This window comes from Brachypodium distachyon, chromosome 3 (genome assembly GCF_000005505.3).
Source record: "Brachypodium distachyon strain Bd21 chromosome 3, Brachypodium_distachyon_v3.0, whole genome shotgun sequence".
NCBI classification, from domain to species: Eukaryota; Viridiplantae; Streptophyta; class Magnoliopsida; order Poales; family Poaceae; genus Brachypodium; species Brachypodium distachyon.
In genome coordinates this window covers 7642190-7661050 of record NC_016133.3, presented here as the reverse complement: position 1 = coordinate 7661050, position 18861 = coordinate 7642190, and the positions used below count along the sequence as shown (strand labels likewise).

Here is an 18861-nt window from a genome sequence, read left to right as displayed (position 1 = left end):
TGTGCGAGAGAACAGTGCAGGTAGGTGTGCGAGGAGCGCAGGGCAAGCCCGAGCGCGCCAAGGGAAGGCAATTCGAATCCAAACCAAGCTGACGTGGCGGACCTTCGTGAAAGCTAAGCAACAGCTCGCCATGACGGACGCCTTGCAGCGCAACGATGAACTTGGCGATATGTGCGATGGCAATAGAAATCGAGAAAATTCAGGCACCGAAGGAACAGACGAGGGGAAGATGGAAGGAGGAGCCCAGCCAGTACCTGATGGCGTGCTCGATCGTACCTGAGCCGTGTGGCCGAGCCGGCAGCACCTGCCTGATCTAGACGGATGTCGGTGAGAACAGCTTGGATTGCGCCGCAACAGGAACACAGACCGGCGAGTGGAAGCGTTCGAGGGACAGCTGAAGGAGAACATCGCCCGGAGATTTCCAAGCAATGCCCGGAAGTGCGCGAGGCCGGCGCCTGAGCGACGCCGGAGTCGAAGGCGACAGGAAGCCCCAACGCCGCTCCCTAGCTGATGCTATGAGCAGCGTTAGGGAGAAGGCGGGTGGAGCCGCGTTCGAGTAGTTTGGGGTGGCTGCAGTTGCCGGAGTGGCGACGGCAGTTTGGGTGGCCGACGCGGCCGGAGTGGCCGACGGGGAGGGGGGGTGTGTTGGGGAGTACTAGGCCGCCGGCGGCCGGCGCAGGGGGAGCACGCGTTGTCACCCTGGCAGTCCCTTCCTCCCAAACTTCAAAATGCAAGTTTTTTTTGTTGTTCATGATTATTATTAAATCGGTGTACGTTTTCCAAAAACAGTTGACACAAAACGTTGACTCGCATGTACGCGTACTTTCACTGTCAGTCTGTCATGCAATACAATTCCACGCAAGTTAATCTCTTAGCTCATAATTCCCCCGACTTGAGACAAGCTAGCAAGCATGCACCACAAAACTAAAGCCTACGTACCTCGTGTAACCAGTAAGCAGCACACCAGCACGTGCATGGCTGACTAATTCAGCGCACCCATTGGACTGCATGGTCAGTGAACTAGTCTACAGTAGGAGTACAATTTAGTCTCCGGACGTCTCTAGCCACATCTTAGCTAGCTCCTCGCTCGATCTAACCCATTAAATGGAGTCGTTCTGTGAACTTGCACAGTTGCACTGTTTCCACACACCCCCACCACATATCCATTTCACAAATCAAGTATTCTAGCTAGAGGAATTAAACATTGCAGACCACAGGCAGCAGTGTAGTGTTGATTTGGAACTTTCTGCGCACAGGGAACAGTAATTAAGCTCGTGAGTTAATGAGCTTAATTGGAGTACTCACCATGCAGTCATGGTTTGTGCCACTAATTGATCACCGCACTATATATATATATATATATATATATATAGATATATATATATATATATATAGACATGTTAATCACCTGCACCACCGTATAGTGTATACCTGGCAGAATTGGTAGACCACTGTACGTACAAGGTAACATACATCCGTAATTCCGTACACATACACGGGCGTACGTCCTCTATTCGTCGATCGTCATGATTCATGTCTGCCTTTTTCGCAGATAGGCCAACGCCGATCCAGCTCAACTTTCAGCTAGGATCGCAGAAAATGCGCGTAGGTTATTCATCCGTCCCATAATCCTTATCGTTGTTTCAGTTCAAATTTGTACTAAAACAACAACAAGAATTATGAGACGGAGGAATACGCACGAATGGAATCACGGAATCTTGTGCTGGTACGTGCCGGCCCAAATATCTAATCGTGTGTAGTGTACTGCTGCTGCAATGATCTCATGCAAAGACATACATGCACGTTAGGTACGTGCATGGATGGTAGCGAGTTCACGTGCAGCATGCAGCTACCGATGATCAGTCCAGGTGTACGTACGTACGTGCGCAGCAGCTACAGCTAGCAGCTGAACCCTGAATCAATCGATGCATCTCTTTTGTCGCGTGCGATGGAGCGATGCCCTGTGAAGATGTCTAGTCTTGTATCTTTGCGTATGTTCTTTCGTGGGTTGCCTTGGATGCGTGTCTATCCGTATTGTCCTACGCGGATTAAAGTTGTAGCTTCAATGATTTTATCGATCGATGGGATCAGCAGATGCAATCAGGGTAGTTGGCAACAAGAAGAGAGGTCATGCGACAATGCTTAATACGTAGGGTGTGTCACAGGTTATATACTGGATGAGATGCAGGCTGTATTAATTTGCACGTACGGCTGCCCGATTCCGTTTCAGGTTCTAGTCAATTTAATTTCTAGGCCGATAAAAAATATGCAAAGACCCGGTGAGGCCCCATAAAATGGATGGGTGGTTAGGAACATTTCTATTTTCTAGGCAGATGCATAACGGTGAAACCAAACATTATAGACAGAAATCACAGCGTGGACCAGAAGCAGAGGAATTAAACGGGGAGGGCGAAGTGAGTGACCGGATCGAGCGAACCCGTCGTCCCCACCCATGTGCCCCGGCCCGTGGACAGCGACCTGGATTGGATTATTGATCGCCATCGCCATTGGAGGCGCACAAAAGCCATTCCGTTAGCTACCATTTGGCAAGACTAGCCTACAACTAGTAGATATACACACCACCACCACCTCACCCTCTCCCTCCTCCTCTTACGCTGCACAGCCCCACTTTGCCATTCGCCACCAAACCAACACCAGCCAAGCAACGCAAAGCTAGCCCGAGCTACTACGTACGTACAGTCCGTCAGCTCGTCTGCCATGGGAAACTGCATCCAGGGCAGCCATGGCGATGGCGATGGCGGCGTGCCGGGAGGAGATCATCAGGGCCTGGTGCAGATGCAGGCGAGCAAGAGAAGCGGCGAAGTGGAGGATCATCAGGAGGAAGCGTCGGCGTCGGTGCTGAAGGTGAAGATGGTGCTGACCAAGGGAGAGCTGGAGTGGCTCATGGCGCAGCTCAAGGCCGGCGACAGGCGCCTCGAGGACGTGCTCAGGGACATGGCGCGCAAGCGCGACCACCATGCGCGCTCCGGCAACGGCGCCTGGCGGCCCAGCCTCGAGAGCATCCTCGAGTGCCCCTCCGCCGAGACGGCCCCCGCCGCTCCCGGCGCCGATTGATGTACCACGCACAGCAGAGCAGAGCAGAGCATATATATACATAGATTCTTTTTAATGCTTCCGTTGATGTCCTGGCTGGGAATTCTGCTAGCTAGAGCCGAGGTGACCGATCGATCTTTTAGGGACAGTCTAGGATTAATTCTTGTTGGTTTTGCTCTTCGTCGGGTTGTATGTACACAGTACATTAAGGAGCTAGCTTGTTCTTCAGTTCTTCTTCCTCATATTTTTCTGAGATTTCTCTGTATATATATTGACGATGATGATGGAAACAGTGAGGGATTAACAGGTCGTGAGGGTACAGTTCAACATGTACTCATCTCGGCGTAAAAAAAAATCTAGTTAATCTGTTACAACTTTGTTTATCTCTTCCTCCGTTTTGCTATGCTCAGCCGCTAGTAGTAAAAAAGAAGAACTGAAGAAGGGCTTGGCCTCTGACCATTTTTGCTATGCTCTGCCGCTACCCTCTGTTTTCCAACACTCTGCTTCCTGTTCTTCGATCCTGGGAACTTTCTCTTCTCCTTTCGCTCAGAAAAGGAAACAGGGATCCATCCCAGAATTAAACTACTGCTACGCAAATGCTACTGGTTCACCGACAGAGTGCTGTAACTAAACTTGGTCAAATCAACGCAGATGAGAAAACTGATGGCGAAATTCTGACGTGAACTCTCTCCTCCGTACACGATCCTAACCTGGAGTTAATTCTGTTCTGACCGTAGTAAACATACACACGCGAGCTGCTGCTGGCCACTAGGATTTTGGCGTCTCATGGAGAAGACTCATTGCGTGGCCATCCTTTATTTTTCAACGTGACCATGACACTTTTGGTTATACCTTGACTAATCAGCGACTCTGAATTTTAACTGCCTAAACTAAGATCAGAACGAGATCCATCGAACTGGAGTTTTTTTTTTCTCTCTATGCCAGAGCTCTTCTTGTCGTGTACGTGTGTATAGGTGCACGCAAACTGCATTTCACAAGCGCGCGCACGCAAGCTACCAGAAATGGGTGGAAAGAGGAGATAGGGAGGAAATTCTGGATTTGTTTGTTAGTGAGAATTCCTTATATGCCACTGGTAACCAGCTCGATTCCCTCTGTGCAGTTGATAGAGAGCATATTTTACCGTTCAGTAGAGATCGGTTAAGTGTGATTTGTGAAAACTTCTATTCAATACACCCCCTTTTACCAACGAAAACACAAGGACGGTCCAGATCACTCCGTACTCTTTCATAAAAAAAGATATGATGGACAGTAATTAATATTTTCTTCTCTTCTTTCTGCCTAGTTCCGAACAACATTAGATATTTTTGATTTTGCCGGAGATTGCACCGTTGGACCGCGACGAAATTTCACGAGCTTGTAGTATAAACAATTCCGCACAATCCCACCGAAGGGATCAGCGAAATACTTGAGCCAGCGGGAAACATGCGAACAAGTCGGACGTTTATGCTGTCCCGCACGGCTGTGAGAAATCCAAACAGTGCCCGGTGTTTTGCAATTTTACGGAGATTCCACCGTTGGATCGCGATGAAATTTCACATTATAATGGTACACAAAATTCCACACATTCTCACTGAAGGGATCGGCGAAATCTTTCTTGAGGCAGCGGGGAACATGCAAACAATTTGGACGTTTGTGCTGTCTCGCAGGGTCGCGAGAAATTCAAACAACACTCGGTTTTTTCATGTTTTTTGGAGATTACACCGTTAGATCGCGACGAACTTTTACACTGTGCTAGTATACAAAATTCCACACAATCTCACCGAAGAGATCGTCGAAATAATAATTGGATCGACGGGAAACATGCGAACAAGTTAGACATTCGTGCTGTGACGCACGGCCGCGAGGAATCCGAACAACACTTGGTGTTTTGGAGTTGGCCAGAGATTTCATTGTCGGATCAAGACGAAATTTCACACCGTCATAGTAGACATAATTTCGCACAATCTCACCGATGGGATTGTCAAAATAATACTTTAGGCTGCAGATACTTTGCGAGAGAGGAAGGAGGTAGGAGAAAAAAAAAGATTAGGTAAAAGAAGAGCAAAAGAAAATAGAAAAAAAACCGTGAAAATGCCATCCTACCCTTCTGAGTTTGGGAGGGAGATTGTATTGAATTAACCCTCATTTGTGAAAAGAAAACTACTCTGCTCCTGTACTTGCAGTGCAAGTTCTTCCGATCCTCTTCTTCATTTTTGCGACCAAAGGCAAGTTCCTATATGACATCCTCAGTATTTATAGGTTCTGGGGAGATGATTTCCAGTTGTTTCTGCAACGGGAAACATATGTTCAGCATGGGTCTTCTAGGCATTCCGGAAGAAAAAACTGACATCCCCCCGCGTGACTAAACGGGGCTGTAGGAACGGAAGGACGATAGAATGGCTCGGAGGAACCACAAAACCATTATCCCTTGAGCTCCTTAGCAATGGCAGCCGGATAATTCTGTTACTGTACAAATGACAGAAACGCGACGCTGCTGCTCGATCAGGTGCAGAACCGCAAGAGAGAAGGTGCAAAAAGGAACCAGATTTGGTGGAGTTATTGCCGGATCCAGGGAGGGGCCATTTCAGCATGTGCAGCAGCAGCAGGGTCCTGAATTGCTGTTGGGACACGGCCGGCTGATAACAGAAAACAGCCCGTGAACTGAATTGCTGTTGGCAGAGAAAAGGGAAATTAAACGCCCCTGGCAGAAAAATGCAGCCCATGCTACTTAGGTTCGGATGGTGATGGAAGAATTTGCTGTGGAGCTTCGACATGCCGCTTCGAACACCTGAGACCAATCCGCATGGCCTGTGCGTCGCCGGAAGCCATACCTCGACGTGTTTGCTTTCTGCCTGAACGCCCAGTAAATAGGAAGCCTGAGCTGAGGGTTCCAAACTTGGCAACTAAACACGAGGGTTGGGTTCGTTGCGAGACTTAATCCAACACCTTACGGCATGAGCTGACGACAGGCATGCACCATCTGTGTCCGCGTTCCCGAGGGCACCCCTCTCTTTCAAGAGGATTCGCGGCATGTCATGTCCTGGTAAGGTTCTTCACTTTGCATCGAATTAAACCGCATGCTCCACCGCTTGTGCGGGCCCCCGTCAATTCTTTCGAGTTTCATTGCAAACGTACTCCCCATGTGGGTTGCTATTTAAACAATAAATGTTGAAGGCAAACAACTTGCTCAGGCACCGGTCTCAACCAAACAACTAAGTTCCATCGTGCCGGTACATGCAAAAAGACACAAAATTCAAGGCTCCACACAGGCAGCAATTTTTCTCAGACATCTTGCTCAGGCCTCAAACCAAACAGGCCTCTAATCTCTGTATGCCAGGATTTGTGCGAGAGGGAAATATCTTTTAACCTATAACCTAAATTCAGGCGCACTATGTAATACATGAATGCCTGAACCCTGAATATCAAATACTCCCTCCGACCTCCGTTCCATAATTCTTGATGCAACTTCGTCTAGATACAAGTACGTAGGTTCGCTCATTTTAGAAAAAAATTGCTTCAAGAATTATGAAACGAAGGGAATGTGTGTGTCCCAACTACGAATATAAGAGCAGTACTTGAATGATCGAATCTTGAGCTGGGCGCATGTCCATTTTCTTCTGTTTACAGCTTTACATTTCGACAGGAGTCACATGACACACCCAGAGTGCGCAGCTGAGTACCTCTTTGTTTCTTTCAGTTTGGACAATTGGAGGCTGGAAGGAATTATTAGTTCCTTTTATTTTTACTTTTTATAAAACGTATGTTTATCATCTATGCGTGCATAATCTCCTCCGACAGCGAAAACAAGTACTATTCCCTCCGATCCATATTACTTGTCGCACCTTTGTCTATATACGAAAAAAAAATATAGACCTGTTTCATTATGTAGGTATTCGTGTATTTAGAAAAGCTGTGACAAGTAATATGGATCGGAAGGAGTAAAAAAGTTTGGATATGTGGCATCGGATAGTACTAAATTCACACGGGCAAGTTTCAACTTCTGAAATATAACAGACGTAGGGTGAGTTTGGCATTGAGATGTATTATGATAATCCTTCGCAACCAGTTTTTGGGCCAGTTCTTTTGGGCGATTCTCTAGGAAGCCGTCCTCCTCCGGCTTCCACTAGAAGCCGCATCCAAAATTTAGTTAGGCTTTCAAAATTAGGCTAAACTAGTTTGAAAACCTAACCAAATTTGGGGAGCGGCTTCTCTAGGAAGCTGGGTGAGGGCAGCTTTCCGGAGAAGCCAGTCCTAGAAACGGAAAAGAACGCATCCTTTGCCTTTTTCATAATAGAATATAAAATAAGTTCTGCGCAGCACATTTCAGTAATACCAAACTGAAAGTAGAAAAGAAGAACATAGGCTTAACTTATTTTCAACCTCCTAAGGCTTCATAGCTCCTTCCCTTTTCTGCAAGTATTTCTTTTTTAGACACATTCTACAAGTATTTCTTGTCTCAGAGGGAAAATTTCAATCAAAGTTGACGCTATTTAGGCGAGGAGCTTCTGCAATTTTTTTCTTATGAGAGGGATGAGAGATGGCTTTTCTTTTTTAGGGAGGGATTACAGATGGCTGTTAATGTATTTTCGCCCCCTTGCCCCCTTAATTTCCTAAAGGCCTAGCAACAGCGCGTCAGCCCAGCAAAGTAAAAAAAAATAGCACAACTGGGCCACACAAAAAACAGGCTTGTTCATTGGCGAATTGGGCTTGCAATCCATAATCGGCAAAACCACACCACGCACGTACGCACATCCGATGTGATCTATCGTTTCTCTCCCTGCTTCGGTTATCTCTGGCTTTTTGCGCGCCTGCTCTTCTTCTTCTCGTCATCCCATCGCAAGATCCAGGCATGCAGCGCCGCGGCGGCTTCTAGCGGCAGGGAAAATTTTGCAATTTCGTGCGTGGCTGTTTCATAGATGCACGGATCGAGTACAGATACCCGGTTAGTCCTTCGTCTCGCCATCTTTAATTTGTTTCAATTCGTGCCCTAAAAACTGTAGAAGTAGAAACTACAAATCTAAGAGGCTATAAGAACAATTACAAACTAAGATTCTGTGCGATAGGCATAGCTATGCGCGCGAGTCAGAAAATTGGTGATACAAAAGGGAATATAAAAAAACTGTTGTGCATCTTTAGGCCTCGTTGGGTTGTAAAATTCCATGCAGGCATTGAAGGGGATTTAGAGGGATTGTAGGGAATTGATCTGCAATCCATCATGCATCCCCTCTTAATTTGCAGCAGGCTGGGATAACCGAACTGGGCCTTAGTGGATCCAGAGGTTGAACAACAGACTGTTGGCAGCATGGACTCGACCCCCATGGCTGGCTCAAACTTAGCACTGATACTGGGTTTGATCAATCCACCCTTCAGGCTTCTTAGGGGGCTGTACTCCGTGATAGTCGAGCAAATGTTATTTGGTCCGGCTGGTGTAGCCTAGGGGTATGCCCAAATGCCCTTACGGCTAAAGCCTTTCTTGTCCTAAAGGTTTGCCCAAATGCGCTAATTGTCGAAGGCGACAATGATATACCCCGGTGGCTGGCCTCAATGCCTCAGGGGTGGACAGATCCGTAGGCTGAGCAACAAAGCTGAGCATTAATTGGCGCAAATGGGATGATATGCCCGGGGGGATTCTCTTATTCTGCAATCTGTTCTCCTTAGTATTGCCAATGTTTTGGTTGGACTCTCCTTTGTATGAAGGAACATGATATCAATATAACTTAACACTGATGCTGGGTTTGATAAATCCACCCTTCAAACTTCTCAGAGCCAATTTTGAAATTTTGATTCTTTAGGGCATGAGCGATATTGGTAAAAACCATGTGCTAGAAAAAGTTAGGACCTAATCTCTAACCCTTGGAGCGTGCAGTAGCTAAATTTTTTTTCCCAGAATCGACTCAAGTCGAAGCCCTGTGTTTTTGGGATCGTTGACTCCGCTAGTCCCACGCCGGCGTCCTCCTACTTCGTCGGTTTCCTTCCAATATCCAGCGACAACGCATCTCCTGGCCGACGGCAGCCTCTGAGCGCCACACGCCAAGCCTCCTCGTCGTCCGAGCGTGATAGTCCGACAGCCGAACGCCTCATCTCCGGCTGGGGAAATGGGATCTCATGGGAAATTGGGATAAACTCGATAGACTGTCAATGACAGATAACAAAACCTTCTAATTGAGCATAAATAAACTCGATCGATATATATGTAAGAAAAGAGGCGGCAATGGAGTTCGCTGCCCTTTTTCCATGCAATTTACCAAGGGCGCATGTCGTTCATCAGAACGACACGTCCCCCAAGAGCTAGCGCATTCACTTGTGCCATATATACATTTTAAAGTTTAAACCGAACAAAAACGAATCTAACTTAATTAAAACTGGTCATCAAAGATGAAGCAAAACTATTCAAAATTACAGGGTCTCAGCTGCTCAAGTTGCACAAATGCAGAATACATATCATCATATTGATAGCGGACCAGCTACTTGGAGTACTTGAGAAGATCAGCAGCATCGCAGCCAAGGTAATGGAAGAATGGCATCCTCTGCAGTGAAGAAGTGCCCATGTCCATCCTCAGCTGCTGCTGCTGAAGGGTAGGGGCTAGTACTGCAGGAGCTGAACCTCCAAGCTTTCCATTCCCATGGAAGAGCTGATCCAGGTTCTGGTGCGACTCTAGGAGCTTGTCCAGGATCGACCAGTCCGCTCCAGCGCCGAAGCGGACGCCCTCGCCGCCGTTAAGAAGCATCTCACCGGTGCCGGCATCGCCTCCGCTGCATGATGTTGTCAGCTTCATCATGTTCTGGGACTGGGATGGGAACCCTATATCATCGAGAAGCTGATTGTTCAAGCCCACAGGAGGGGCGTGTGTGCTACTGCGGGACATGAAGGCGGGGGCCGTCTCGGCGCTGGTGAGCTGCGGCAGGTGCATCGAGGGGTCAAAGGTGGGGATGAAGCCTCCGACACCGCCGTTCATGTGCATCAGGTGTTGGTGGAATCCGTGCTTCTGGTCCACTTCCTCCACCGGCAGCGCCATGCCGGCCGTGGCATGGAACTGCGAGGACTGGTTGAGCTCGTCTGCGCCGGCTAGCATGTGATCCGGCTGCTCGTAGCCCCTCTGGATGCTCTTCTTCTTGAAAACCCTACACACCACCCACCCATCCTCCTGCACACATTAATTCCAACAATTAATCGCCATTAACAAATCGATCTGAGAAGGATTATATATCTATCCTAGCTAGTTTAGATTACACATTTCGTATTGCTCTGCGTACCTGCGGCGGTGCGTCGGCGTTGTCGTTGTCGAGGCGGTACTCGTGCATGATCCAGTCGGTCTTGGTGCCGTGCGGGGCCCTGCCGGTGTAGAACACGAGCGTCTTCCTGAGCCCGATCCTCCGGGCGTTGCTGTCGCCGTGGAGGAGGATGGCCTTGTCCCGGCCGGTGGCCTTCCAGAACCCGGCCGCCGTGGCCCGGTTCGTCCGCGTCCCCGTCGGGTACTTCTTGTCCTTGTGACTGAAGAAGTACCACTCATCCTGAGGCCCCGTCCCAATCCTGCACCGATCTGCACCGATCGATTATATTAGATCTTGCTGATCGGCCCTAGCTATATATGCACATATATATGTACTAGTATACTTCTTGTTAGTTTTGGTTACCTATGAGATCCCAGGGCTCAAGCTTGTTGAGGTCAACCTCCCTGATGACATCGAGATCTATGGCCTCATAAGCAACCTTCTTCCTCAGGTAGTAGTAGAGGAGCTCCTCGTCGGTTGGGTGGAACCTGAAGCCCGGAGGCACGGTCAGCGGCGCGACGTTCGGATGCATGCTACCTTGCCTTCCTTCCTCTCTGTTTCACCCCCACAAAGATCTGAAGAAACAACCACATTAGAACCTTCTTTCCACATCGCTCCGGCCAGACCATATATGCATTTCTTACATGACAAGAACATGCATAGTACACATGCACATACCTTGGAAATCTAAGGCTCCGTTGCTTGACCTAGCTAGTTTTGCTTGGTTTTGCTCAGCTTGAAAGCAACAGTCTTCCAACACAAGAAGGAAAGCCAGGATTGGAGGTGGTTGTGTGTGTGTCTGTGGTGCTGCAAGAGATGCGAGTTATAAAGGAGAGGGCGGCAGGGTTAATGGGGACTCTGGGATAATCTCTGGTCATCTGGTCTGGGATGCCTCAGCAAAGACAAGAGACATGAGTTTATAATATTCCTGGCCCCCTCTGGATCTGGAATGGGAATTAGCTGTAAGTGTGGACTGTGGATGCTATGTGTGCAATGCCAGTGAGGGTGTTTGCGTTGGTCATTGCCGTTTTTTGGAAGGACTAAAGGAAATAAGGAAGATTGTCTTTGGACCAGGGCACCTACCTGCCACAAAAATGGCCTCAGAAAGAGCAATGAGGTGTCCCTATCTGCAAAATAGTGCTCCCTAACATATTGCTTTGTGTGCATTCATGTCCCCTGTGTCTTTGTATACATGCATGCTATGTTCTTGATTGAATTTTAACAATGTTAAGGGGCACCCGTGTAAAGATCGAATTAACTATACTATGGGGTATCCCCGCAAAAAAATAAAAATACTATAGGGTAAAGAAACTTCTTCAGATCAATCGCCCTTTGACCAGTCGTGGGAGTCAGGGAATTAAACCTATGCTCCTTCCATTGTTCGATATTCCGCTTCTATTCGTCTTCTAATCCCCTGCCAGTGGCATTATCATATTAACTCCTATAGGATAAGGGTTTTCTTATTCTTTCGAGTAGTTAAAGTCGTCTGATCGCATTGATTGTCACTTTCTTTACTCATCCCAATTAGGGATCTGTAGGTCGTACATGTAAAATTTCAAATATAGCGGTCACTTAGCGTGCGCTCCTGACTGATCTTAAATTAGTTCAATCCGGAGTTCTGGACTTAAAGCTTGACCTACATGTCAATTGTCCAATTCACCTCCTGCGTGGCTAATTAATTTTCTTCTTCTCCTTCTTCTTCTCTTTTTAACTTTTGAAAGCCATGTCAATATTGGTATGTTTAGCATTGAATTTGCTCCGATGCCAATATCGCAGGATATTGGGATTAACATTCAATGCCAATATTTCATACCTCTTCCATCCCAAAATAAGTGTTGCAATTACAAAATTGCGACACTTATTTTCGGACGGAAGAAGTACGATGTAAATCAATTTTATTAGCAAGGCATCCAATTTAATCTCTCCTTCCCATTTTAAACATCGTATTGGCCCCATCACAAATACCAAGGACGGTTTAAAGCTATGCATGCGGTAATTAATTTTGCCACTCCAAGCAAATCCAAGCAGCTGCTCGCTTGGCATGCGGCAAAATCAAGGCTGTGTATAAATGATCCTTGTGAGAAAGCTAATACGACACTTACTACGGAAAAAAAATGTAAAAATGTAAGACAACACTTAAACTGGGATATGGAGGGTTTACAATCAAGCATCTAACACTCGCACACACAAAAATCAGAGCTGCATTCAGTGCAAAAGAATTACCTAGGTTCTGCAGGGAAGTGTAGATCGTGATGGAAGTTGCTGGTCGTCTTGCTGTTCTGCCCACTTGTGCTGCATAAAAGGAGGGATGCCACAAGTCAGATCGAAAATGGGAAGAGGGAAAGGCGGCGAGGCAGGAGAAGGAAGAGGGAGATAATACCTGCGCCGGACAGAGCAGGAGGGGTTGTTGGGTCACGTCAGCGCCTACCTATATTAGAGAGAGGAGAGGGATGAGACGGGACACTGCTACGGCATACAGCACCAGTCGTTGTGCGAAATCAGGGTCGATCTGGCGGCCATGAGGCCGGGATGGTCAGATCTGGCGGCCGTGAGGCCGGGATGGCCGAATCCGAGGGAGAGGGGGCTAAGGGTGCCCGGATCTGGCGAAGGACGATGTCGGCGGTGTCAAGCAGGGAGGAGGAGGCCGAGATTGTTGCAGCCAACGTGGTAGCCGGGCCGGAGAGGCGAGGAGGTAGTGTCCTGCACCGTCGTGGTGACGGGGGGAGGCGAGAAGGCGGTTGCCTGCTTCGGCGTGGTGGCGCGGGGATAGATCGGGAGGGAGAGAATAGGATGGTTGGATGAGGTTGAGAGAAGAGAAGGATCGGGAGAAGATAGGATGGGGAGGAAGGGAGGAGATTGGGACTAGGGAGAGAGAGGGGTAGCGGATCGGGATAGGCCTGATAGGGAGGGAGGGAGAGAGAGAGAGAGAGAGAGAGAGAGAGAGAGACATACAAGGGAGGGATCAGAGGGTGGAGATGTGCGCATACAGGATGAATAGAAGGGGCCACGTCATCGATCCGGGCCAGTTTTTCTCCACCAATCACACGCAAGCACATAGATCTGTGTTTCTTCAACTTGCAGCGAACCACTAGTATACTCTCAATGGCGGGTTTAAATAAAAAGCAGCCACCGATTGACCCAATTTTTTTGTATTTTTCCTTTTTAGTGCAATATACAAGTAACTTATGTAACTAAATTGGTCTATAAATTTATAAATATGATCTACTTTGTGAGAAAATTTGATTGGTCCCATTTTGAATCATATTACTTATACTTGCTTAACAAAATACCCCTTTTTTATTTACAAATTGAAAAAAAAAACTTTTTTTCTAAATTAAATGTTGTAAACCTCTTTGGCAATGTTGTTTGGCATGGAAAGATGCACCTGTGTGCAAAAAATGGATTCATTATCATGACATAGAAATGGTCATGGCTTTGGTCATTTGGCTTGAAAGCCATAAAGATTCATACTTGATAGTCCTATTTGTGAAGGAGTTTTTTTTTACATTTGTCAAAATTCAAGCTTATCATTTTTCATGGCAACGAGTACACATAAAAAGACTCCATGCCAAAAAATCGACTTCTTTTGACACTTTCTTCGTATTTTTAAATTTTCTAGAGATGGGGTGAAAATAGTCGGTGCATTTTACCATAGCAAGCCCTTTGTGAATCTTACATAATTCTTACTTTGGTACCTTAAATGATTTTTTGAATTTTTTAAGAACAAACTATCACACACTTGTAGTCCAAATTTGAATTACTTTTGGGAAATCGCTAGACATTCATTTAAATGCGAAAGTGTGTCAATAAAGATAGAAAATTCAAAACCTTTGGACACTAGCAACTAAATATGTTTTAGTTTGTGTGAAAAGTAGATAGGTTCCCTTTTGAACTAGAAAAATTGTACCTGCTTCACCAGATACTTGATTTTTTGCATTTATAAAATGGAGAATCATTATTTCTGAGAAAGACCATGTGATATTAATGCTCCAAAATGTTAATAAATAGAAACGAAGACTTCAACAAAAAGAATCACATTTGTTGGACTTTTTATGAATTAGTTTTGATTTTTGCAAGTTTCAGCGGTCTCGGGGGGGGGGGGGGGGGGGGGCTCAACAGTGGCGGTTCTTGGCTAACAAACCCGTCATTGTGGACACCCCCCTCCCCCCCCCCCCACTCCCCAATTAGTGGCGGGTTTGGTAAATGGCCACCGTTAGGTGTTAGGTGACAATTGAGATTTTTGGCCGAGGTCACAAGTGGCGGCAGGGAGGGCCACTGTTAACCCTCAACAGTGGCTAGTTTTTTAGAACGGCCACTGGACGGCGTCCAACAGAGCTCTAGTTCTACGTAGAGGGAGGGCGTCGGGGCATGGAGTGGACCGCCGGGAGGGATGGCGGAGGGGAGGGAGCACCCCACCGACACCGGAGGAGGCGGTGGGAATGAGCGCACGTACCTGGACCTACACCGCCGCCGCAAGAGGAACTCGTGTGTTTCGATATAGGCAAATCCCTATCTCAACCTGTATCGGTGAGGAGGGGAAGTATAGAAGAAAATAATTGCTTCGAGCAGGAGTCAAGCCGAGGTCTATAGTCAATGAGGTGAGGAATACTGAATGCCCACCGATGTCGAGCTATTTTGCTCCTAGTTGGGCCAAATCCCTATTTGCCTTGTGTACCGGGTACTCAATATTGAGCCTGAATATCATGGGTGGATATCTAGCCATCCAAACATCTTGAATTTTGGCATTCGGAACTTACACAATGCAAAGGCCCAATCATGTCTACATCCAAACAAGGTAAGCCTTAGGTTTATGTGAGCCTTTGTTACCTAACTTAAATTTTACAATAGGATATAATGTAAATTGATTTTACTAGCAAAGAAAAATGCAAATTAATTTGTAATATTCGACTAACTCCTTTTTTAGAGTTTTGCTCGGGCTCAGTCATCTAAGAAATGTGAATTTCTTGATTAGCTTTGAGATTCGTGCAACGTACTGCCTTTGTGTTATTATTCGTGTGCTTTTGATGCAGATGGACAATCCGCATTTTCTCGGTTGACTATCCGCACTCAAACCTTTTTTTACAGCAGTTAGACAATACTCCTAATATACACTAGAAGTATGGTACTATACAAAACTGGAAAGGGTTACATATTTATTTTGTTTGCTCGTTTTTACCACCCGATTAGTGGAATCTAATGGCTCATGTTAGTTGGCCCTGGTATCATATGGTCCCATCTAAATCTAATGGTCCAGATTATAGCTCTTTTATGGTAACCCAGATTTAATATAGTCTGTCCATTTTTCCAGATTTAAATTGGTAATTGTTGTTAATCCCAAGAAGCTCGAAAACTTACGAACTACTTTGAAATGAAAGGAAAAATCTTAAGCTGTTGATGTTATTTTTCTCTTTTCTCGTACCCGTGTCTAGAATCCAGTAAAAAAATGATATGTGGCGGTCAAAAATAATAATGATTAGTGTGTTTTGCGGGTGGTACCTTTCCTATGGTGATTGGGTCGATGAGTGGTTGTGCGAGGTGGGGCGACTAGAGACGAGACGTGGAATGTGGCGATGTGACAACCATAGGAGGTGTGGTCATAGATGATAAAACGGACACAGCTGATGCTTGATTGAGTCACATTCGATTCAATTGGGAGGACTAATGGGGGGCCATCATCATTCGACGAGGCCACCCCTTAATCATTCAGGCCTTGTTTGGCACTAGTGTTTTGGAGTGTTTTGTAGGGTATTATCCGTTCCAAATTAGAAAACACTAGAAACCCAAATGTTTGTTTGGTAGGGAGGTATTAGAGGGGATTATCTATAGTTTCTCCCACAAAGCACTCTATCTTTGTACCAAGTTAAAACACTTGGCCTTATTTGGTGTTAGTGTATTTTTTAGTCCATAGTGTTTTGGTATCTGAAGGGAAACTCTCAAAACCCAAAACAATAGTGTTTTTTTTATGAGAATTTTTTTAATTTCGTACAAAAATGGAGTGTTTTGTGGGGAAAACTAGGGATAATTCACTCTAAACACTTACAATCAAACAACCATTTGTGATTTTTAGTGTTTTTCAATTTGAGTGGATAATACCCTACAAAACACCCTAAACACTTTAGTACTAAATCTGAAACACTTGTTATGAATCTGAGGGAGTACACTAATACTCCCACCGATCCATATTAATTGTCTCAAATTTTGCGTAAATATGGTTAAATCTATGCCTAAAAAGCGTAGTTACATGTAATATTTCGATAATTAATATGGATCGGAGGGAGTAACAAACAAGGCCTAAGGTGTAACTACCATGGAATCGACGAGAGCTTTGTTTTTCTGGCATAACTACCGATCGGGAACTGAGATGATTTTCAGGTGTTCTGATCATCCAGATGTCAGATTTTATTTTTCGGGCGTGAAATGGCTAAATCATCCTTTATCGTGGACGATACTGTTCGGCATTCCAAAAACGTTTTTGAGTGGAGTACCACAGTACCGTAAAGAAATCCGAGATTTACAGTTACACATGTCATACATCTCCTTGAAGTTCTACATACATATATGCCAGATACACTACACACTACGGGAAAATCTGTCTTTGCCGGAGGCCTCGGTCTTTGCGGGCGGACTTTTTCCGGGCCTCTGACAAAGAAGGGAAGGCAAAATATGTACATACATATATGTGCAGATCACTCATTAAAGTACACGATGCTCAAGACATGGCTATCTGATGCAGAGGAGAGACACAATCATATGTATATACGTAGGAAAAGATGCGCGTGAACTTCCATGCATGCACATCCATGATATTCGAGATTTGCGTGTGTTCTTGGCAAAGCTTTGCAATAAGCTCAACGTACAGTGAGTAAAAGCACGCTCATGTCCCATGTCGTTCTCTAGCGCAAAGGTCACGGTGAATTTTATATGCATATATAGATCAGCGCAAGACTTTCAAGATCAAGAACTTGACCGTGTGTGCGCTGCTGCAAACTAGCACAATATACACGACGAGATGCATGCATGATGATATTGATGGAATGGTGGGAATACATATATTGGTATATAATATATATCTCGTGTACGTACGCACTGCCTTTCTCCATGCTCTGGAAATTAAAATATAAAGAAAACTCTGCAGGTTCCACACTAGCAGCTGGCCGGCCGGCCGGCCGGGGCGACCCGGCCCCGGTGCGGCGGCACTGTGCTGTGTCATGACCGCCGCGGACGTGCTGATGCCATACCATACTGGCTGGCTGCAGGTGTTTGTGCATTCAATTGATACCCAACACATGTATAACAACTTAATTGGATGCATATGCTCATGCCCAAATTAAAACATAAAATAAAAAGGCAAACATTCTTCGTTCATGCAGATGTGCATGCACGTATGCGCTCTGGCCGGCCAGCTAGCTCTCGCCCCGCATGCAGCCGCCGGCCGGTCGCCGGAAAAGATGGACGCGCGGCTCGGCTCGGCTCATATGGACGTTCATAGGTCAGAGGAAATAATGGAAGGAATATTATCCATCTTGATTTGTCGCTGTCCACTGGCCTTAAACCCCGGCCGGGCGAGCGCGCGGCGGGCAGTGTGGCACGGGCGGCCGTGTCGTCGTTGCTATTGCTGCATGCACGTGCATGCGCCGCGCGCTAATCAGCTAATTGTATCCCAGCCGGCCGGGACCCGACTTCCAGGGGAATTATTCTCTTTTCATCTATTAGACCGATTTCATTCTGATTCCATTAATTTTAGCAATTCATAGAATCTTTTTCCCCCTTTCCGTGTCCTGTGTGTTTGTTGGATCACTTGGTCATCCACCATTTGATCGATCTGCATCCGTAGAAGGAAGGAACCGCGTGATCGGAACCGTTTGTTTGATCTATGCTCGTTTCCCTCTTCTATGGGCTGTAGTAGTACTAGTACTAAACTGATCCGCTCGAAGTTCCATGCATGCATGGCGCCAACTTTTCCGGTTCATTAATAATTGCATGCATGCTGCCGTCTTTGATTGCCGACCAGAGGGATTCTCACGCCATCGACTGCACGACCTCCTATATATGCATCGTCCGCGTTCCACCACTGTTACGGAGGATTTAATTTGTAACAACCCGGCCGGTCAAACATGCATGGAGCTAGCTAGCTATAGGACAGGCCTCAGCTCTTGCTCTACTTCCTGATTCTCTAATATCATGGTTATACGCCACATTTGTAGTACGACACACACGTGATTCTCCAGTACTTGTGCACTACCTGCCTGCATTTCAGAGCAATGTTCTTTCCCAAATTATTCTTCACCTACAGATTAATCAATCAATCTTACACGCAGCTGACACAGCTGCACTAACTTTTTACGGTGTTGGCACTGATATATGCACACATGAGTATGATAATAATAACCTTAATTTGAACAGGCTCTAGCTGCAGGAGAAGACAAATTACAGTTCAGAGGGATATGGAGCCAAGCTTCCCCTTTCCCATATTCTCTCCTCTCTGCCATCACCATCCATTCCTGTGTGTGATCAACCCGTTTTTTATATAGCTCT

At 46.3% G+C, this 18861-nt stretch overlaps 2 protein-coding genes across 2 annotated transcripts; one reads left to right on the top strand and one right to left on the bottom strand.

The window, feature by feature from the left end:
- Nucleotides 1–2545: 2545 nt before the first annotated feature.
- Nucleotides 2546–3425, top strand: LOC100835120. The gene has a single exon (XM_003572043.3). It carries the CDS (start codon nucleotides 2719–2721, stop codon nucleotides 3073–3075), a length of 357 nt encoding a protein of 118 aa, XP_003572091.1. The 5' UTR covers nucleotides 2546–2718; the 3' UTR covers nucleotides 3076–3425.
- A 5963-nt stretch (nucleotides 3426–9388) lies between these two features.
- Nucleotides 9389–12141, bottom strand: LOC100832971 (NAC domain-containing protein 76). Its single transcript, XM_003572037.4, has 4 exons — nucleotides 11005–12141; nucleotides 10690–10901; nucleotides 10309–10595; nucleotides 9389–10199 (listed from the first exon to the last, which is right to left on the bottom strand). Exons 2-4 carry the CDS (start codon nucleotides 10856–10858, stop codon nucleotides 9519–9521), a joined length of 1137 nt encoding a protein of 378 aa, XP_003572085.1. The 5' UTR covers nucleotides 10859–10901; nucleotides 11005–12141; the 3' UTR covers nucleotides 9389–9518.
- Between the last annotated feature and the right edge of the window lie 6720 nt (nucleotides 12142–18861).

Bases quoted from the DNA above. Each gene is read 5' to 3' on its own strand.
- LOC100832971 (XM_003572037.4), bottom strand. From the start codon at position 10,858: ATGCATCCGAACGTCGCGCCGCTGACCGTGCCTCCGGGCTTCAGGTTC. The intron at 10,596-10,689 runs GTAACCAAAACT...CGATCGGTGCAG, and splicing joins TGAGCCCTGGGATCTCATAG to ATCGGTGCAGGATTGGGACG. The intron at 10,200-10,308 runs GTACGCAGAGCA...TAATGTGTGCAG, and splicing joins ACGCCGACGCACCGCCGCAG to GAGGATGGGTGGGTGGTGTG.
- LOC100835120 (XM_003572043.3), top strand. From the start codon at position 2,719: ATGGGAAACTGCATCCAGGGCAGCCATGGCGATGGCGATGGCGGCGTG.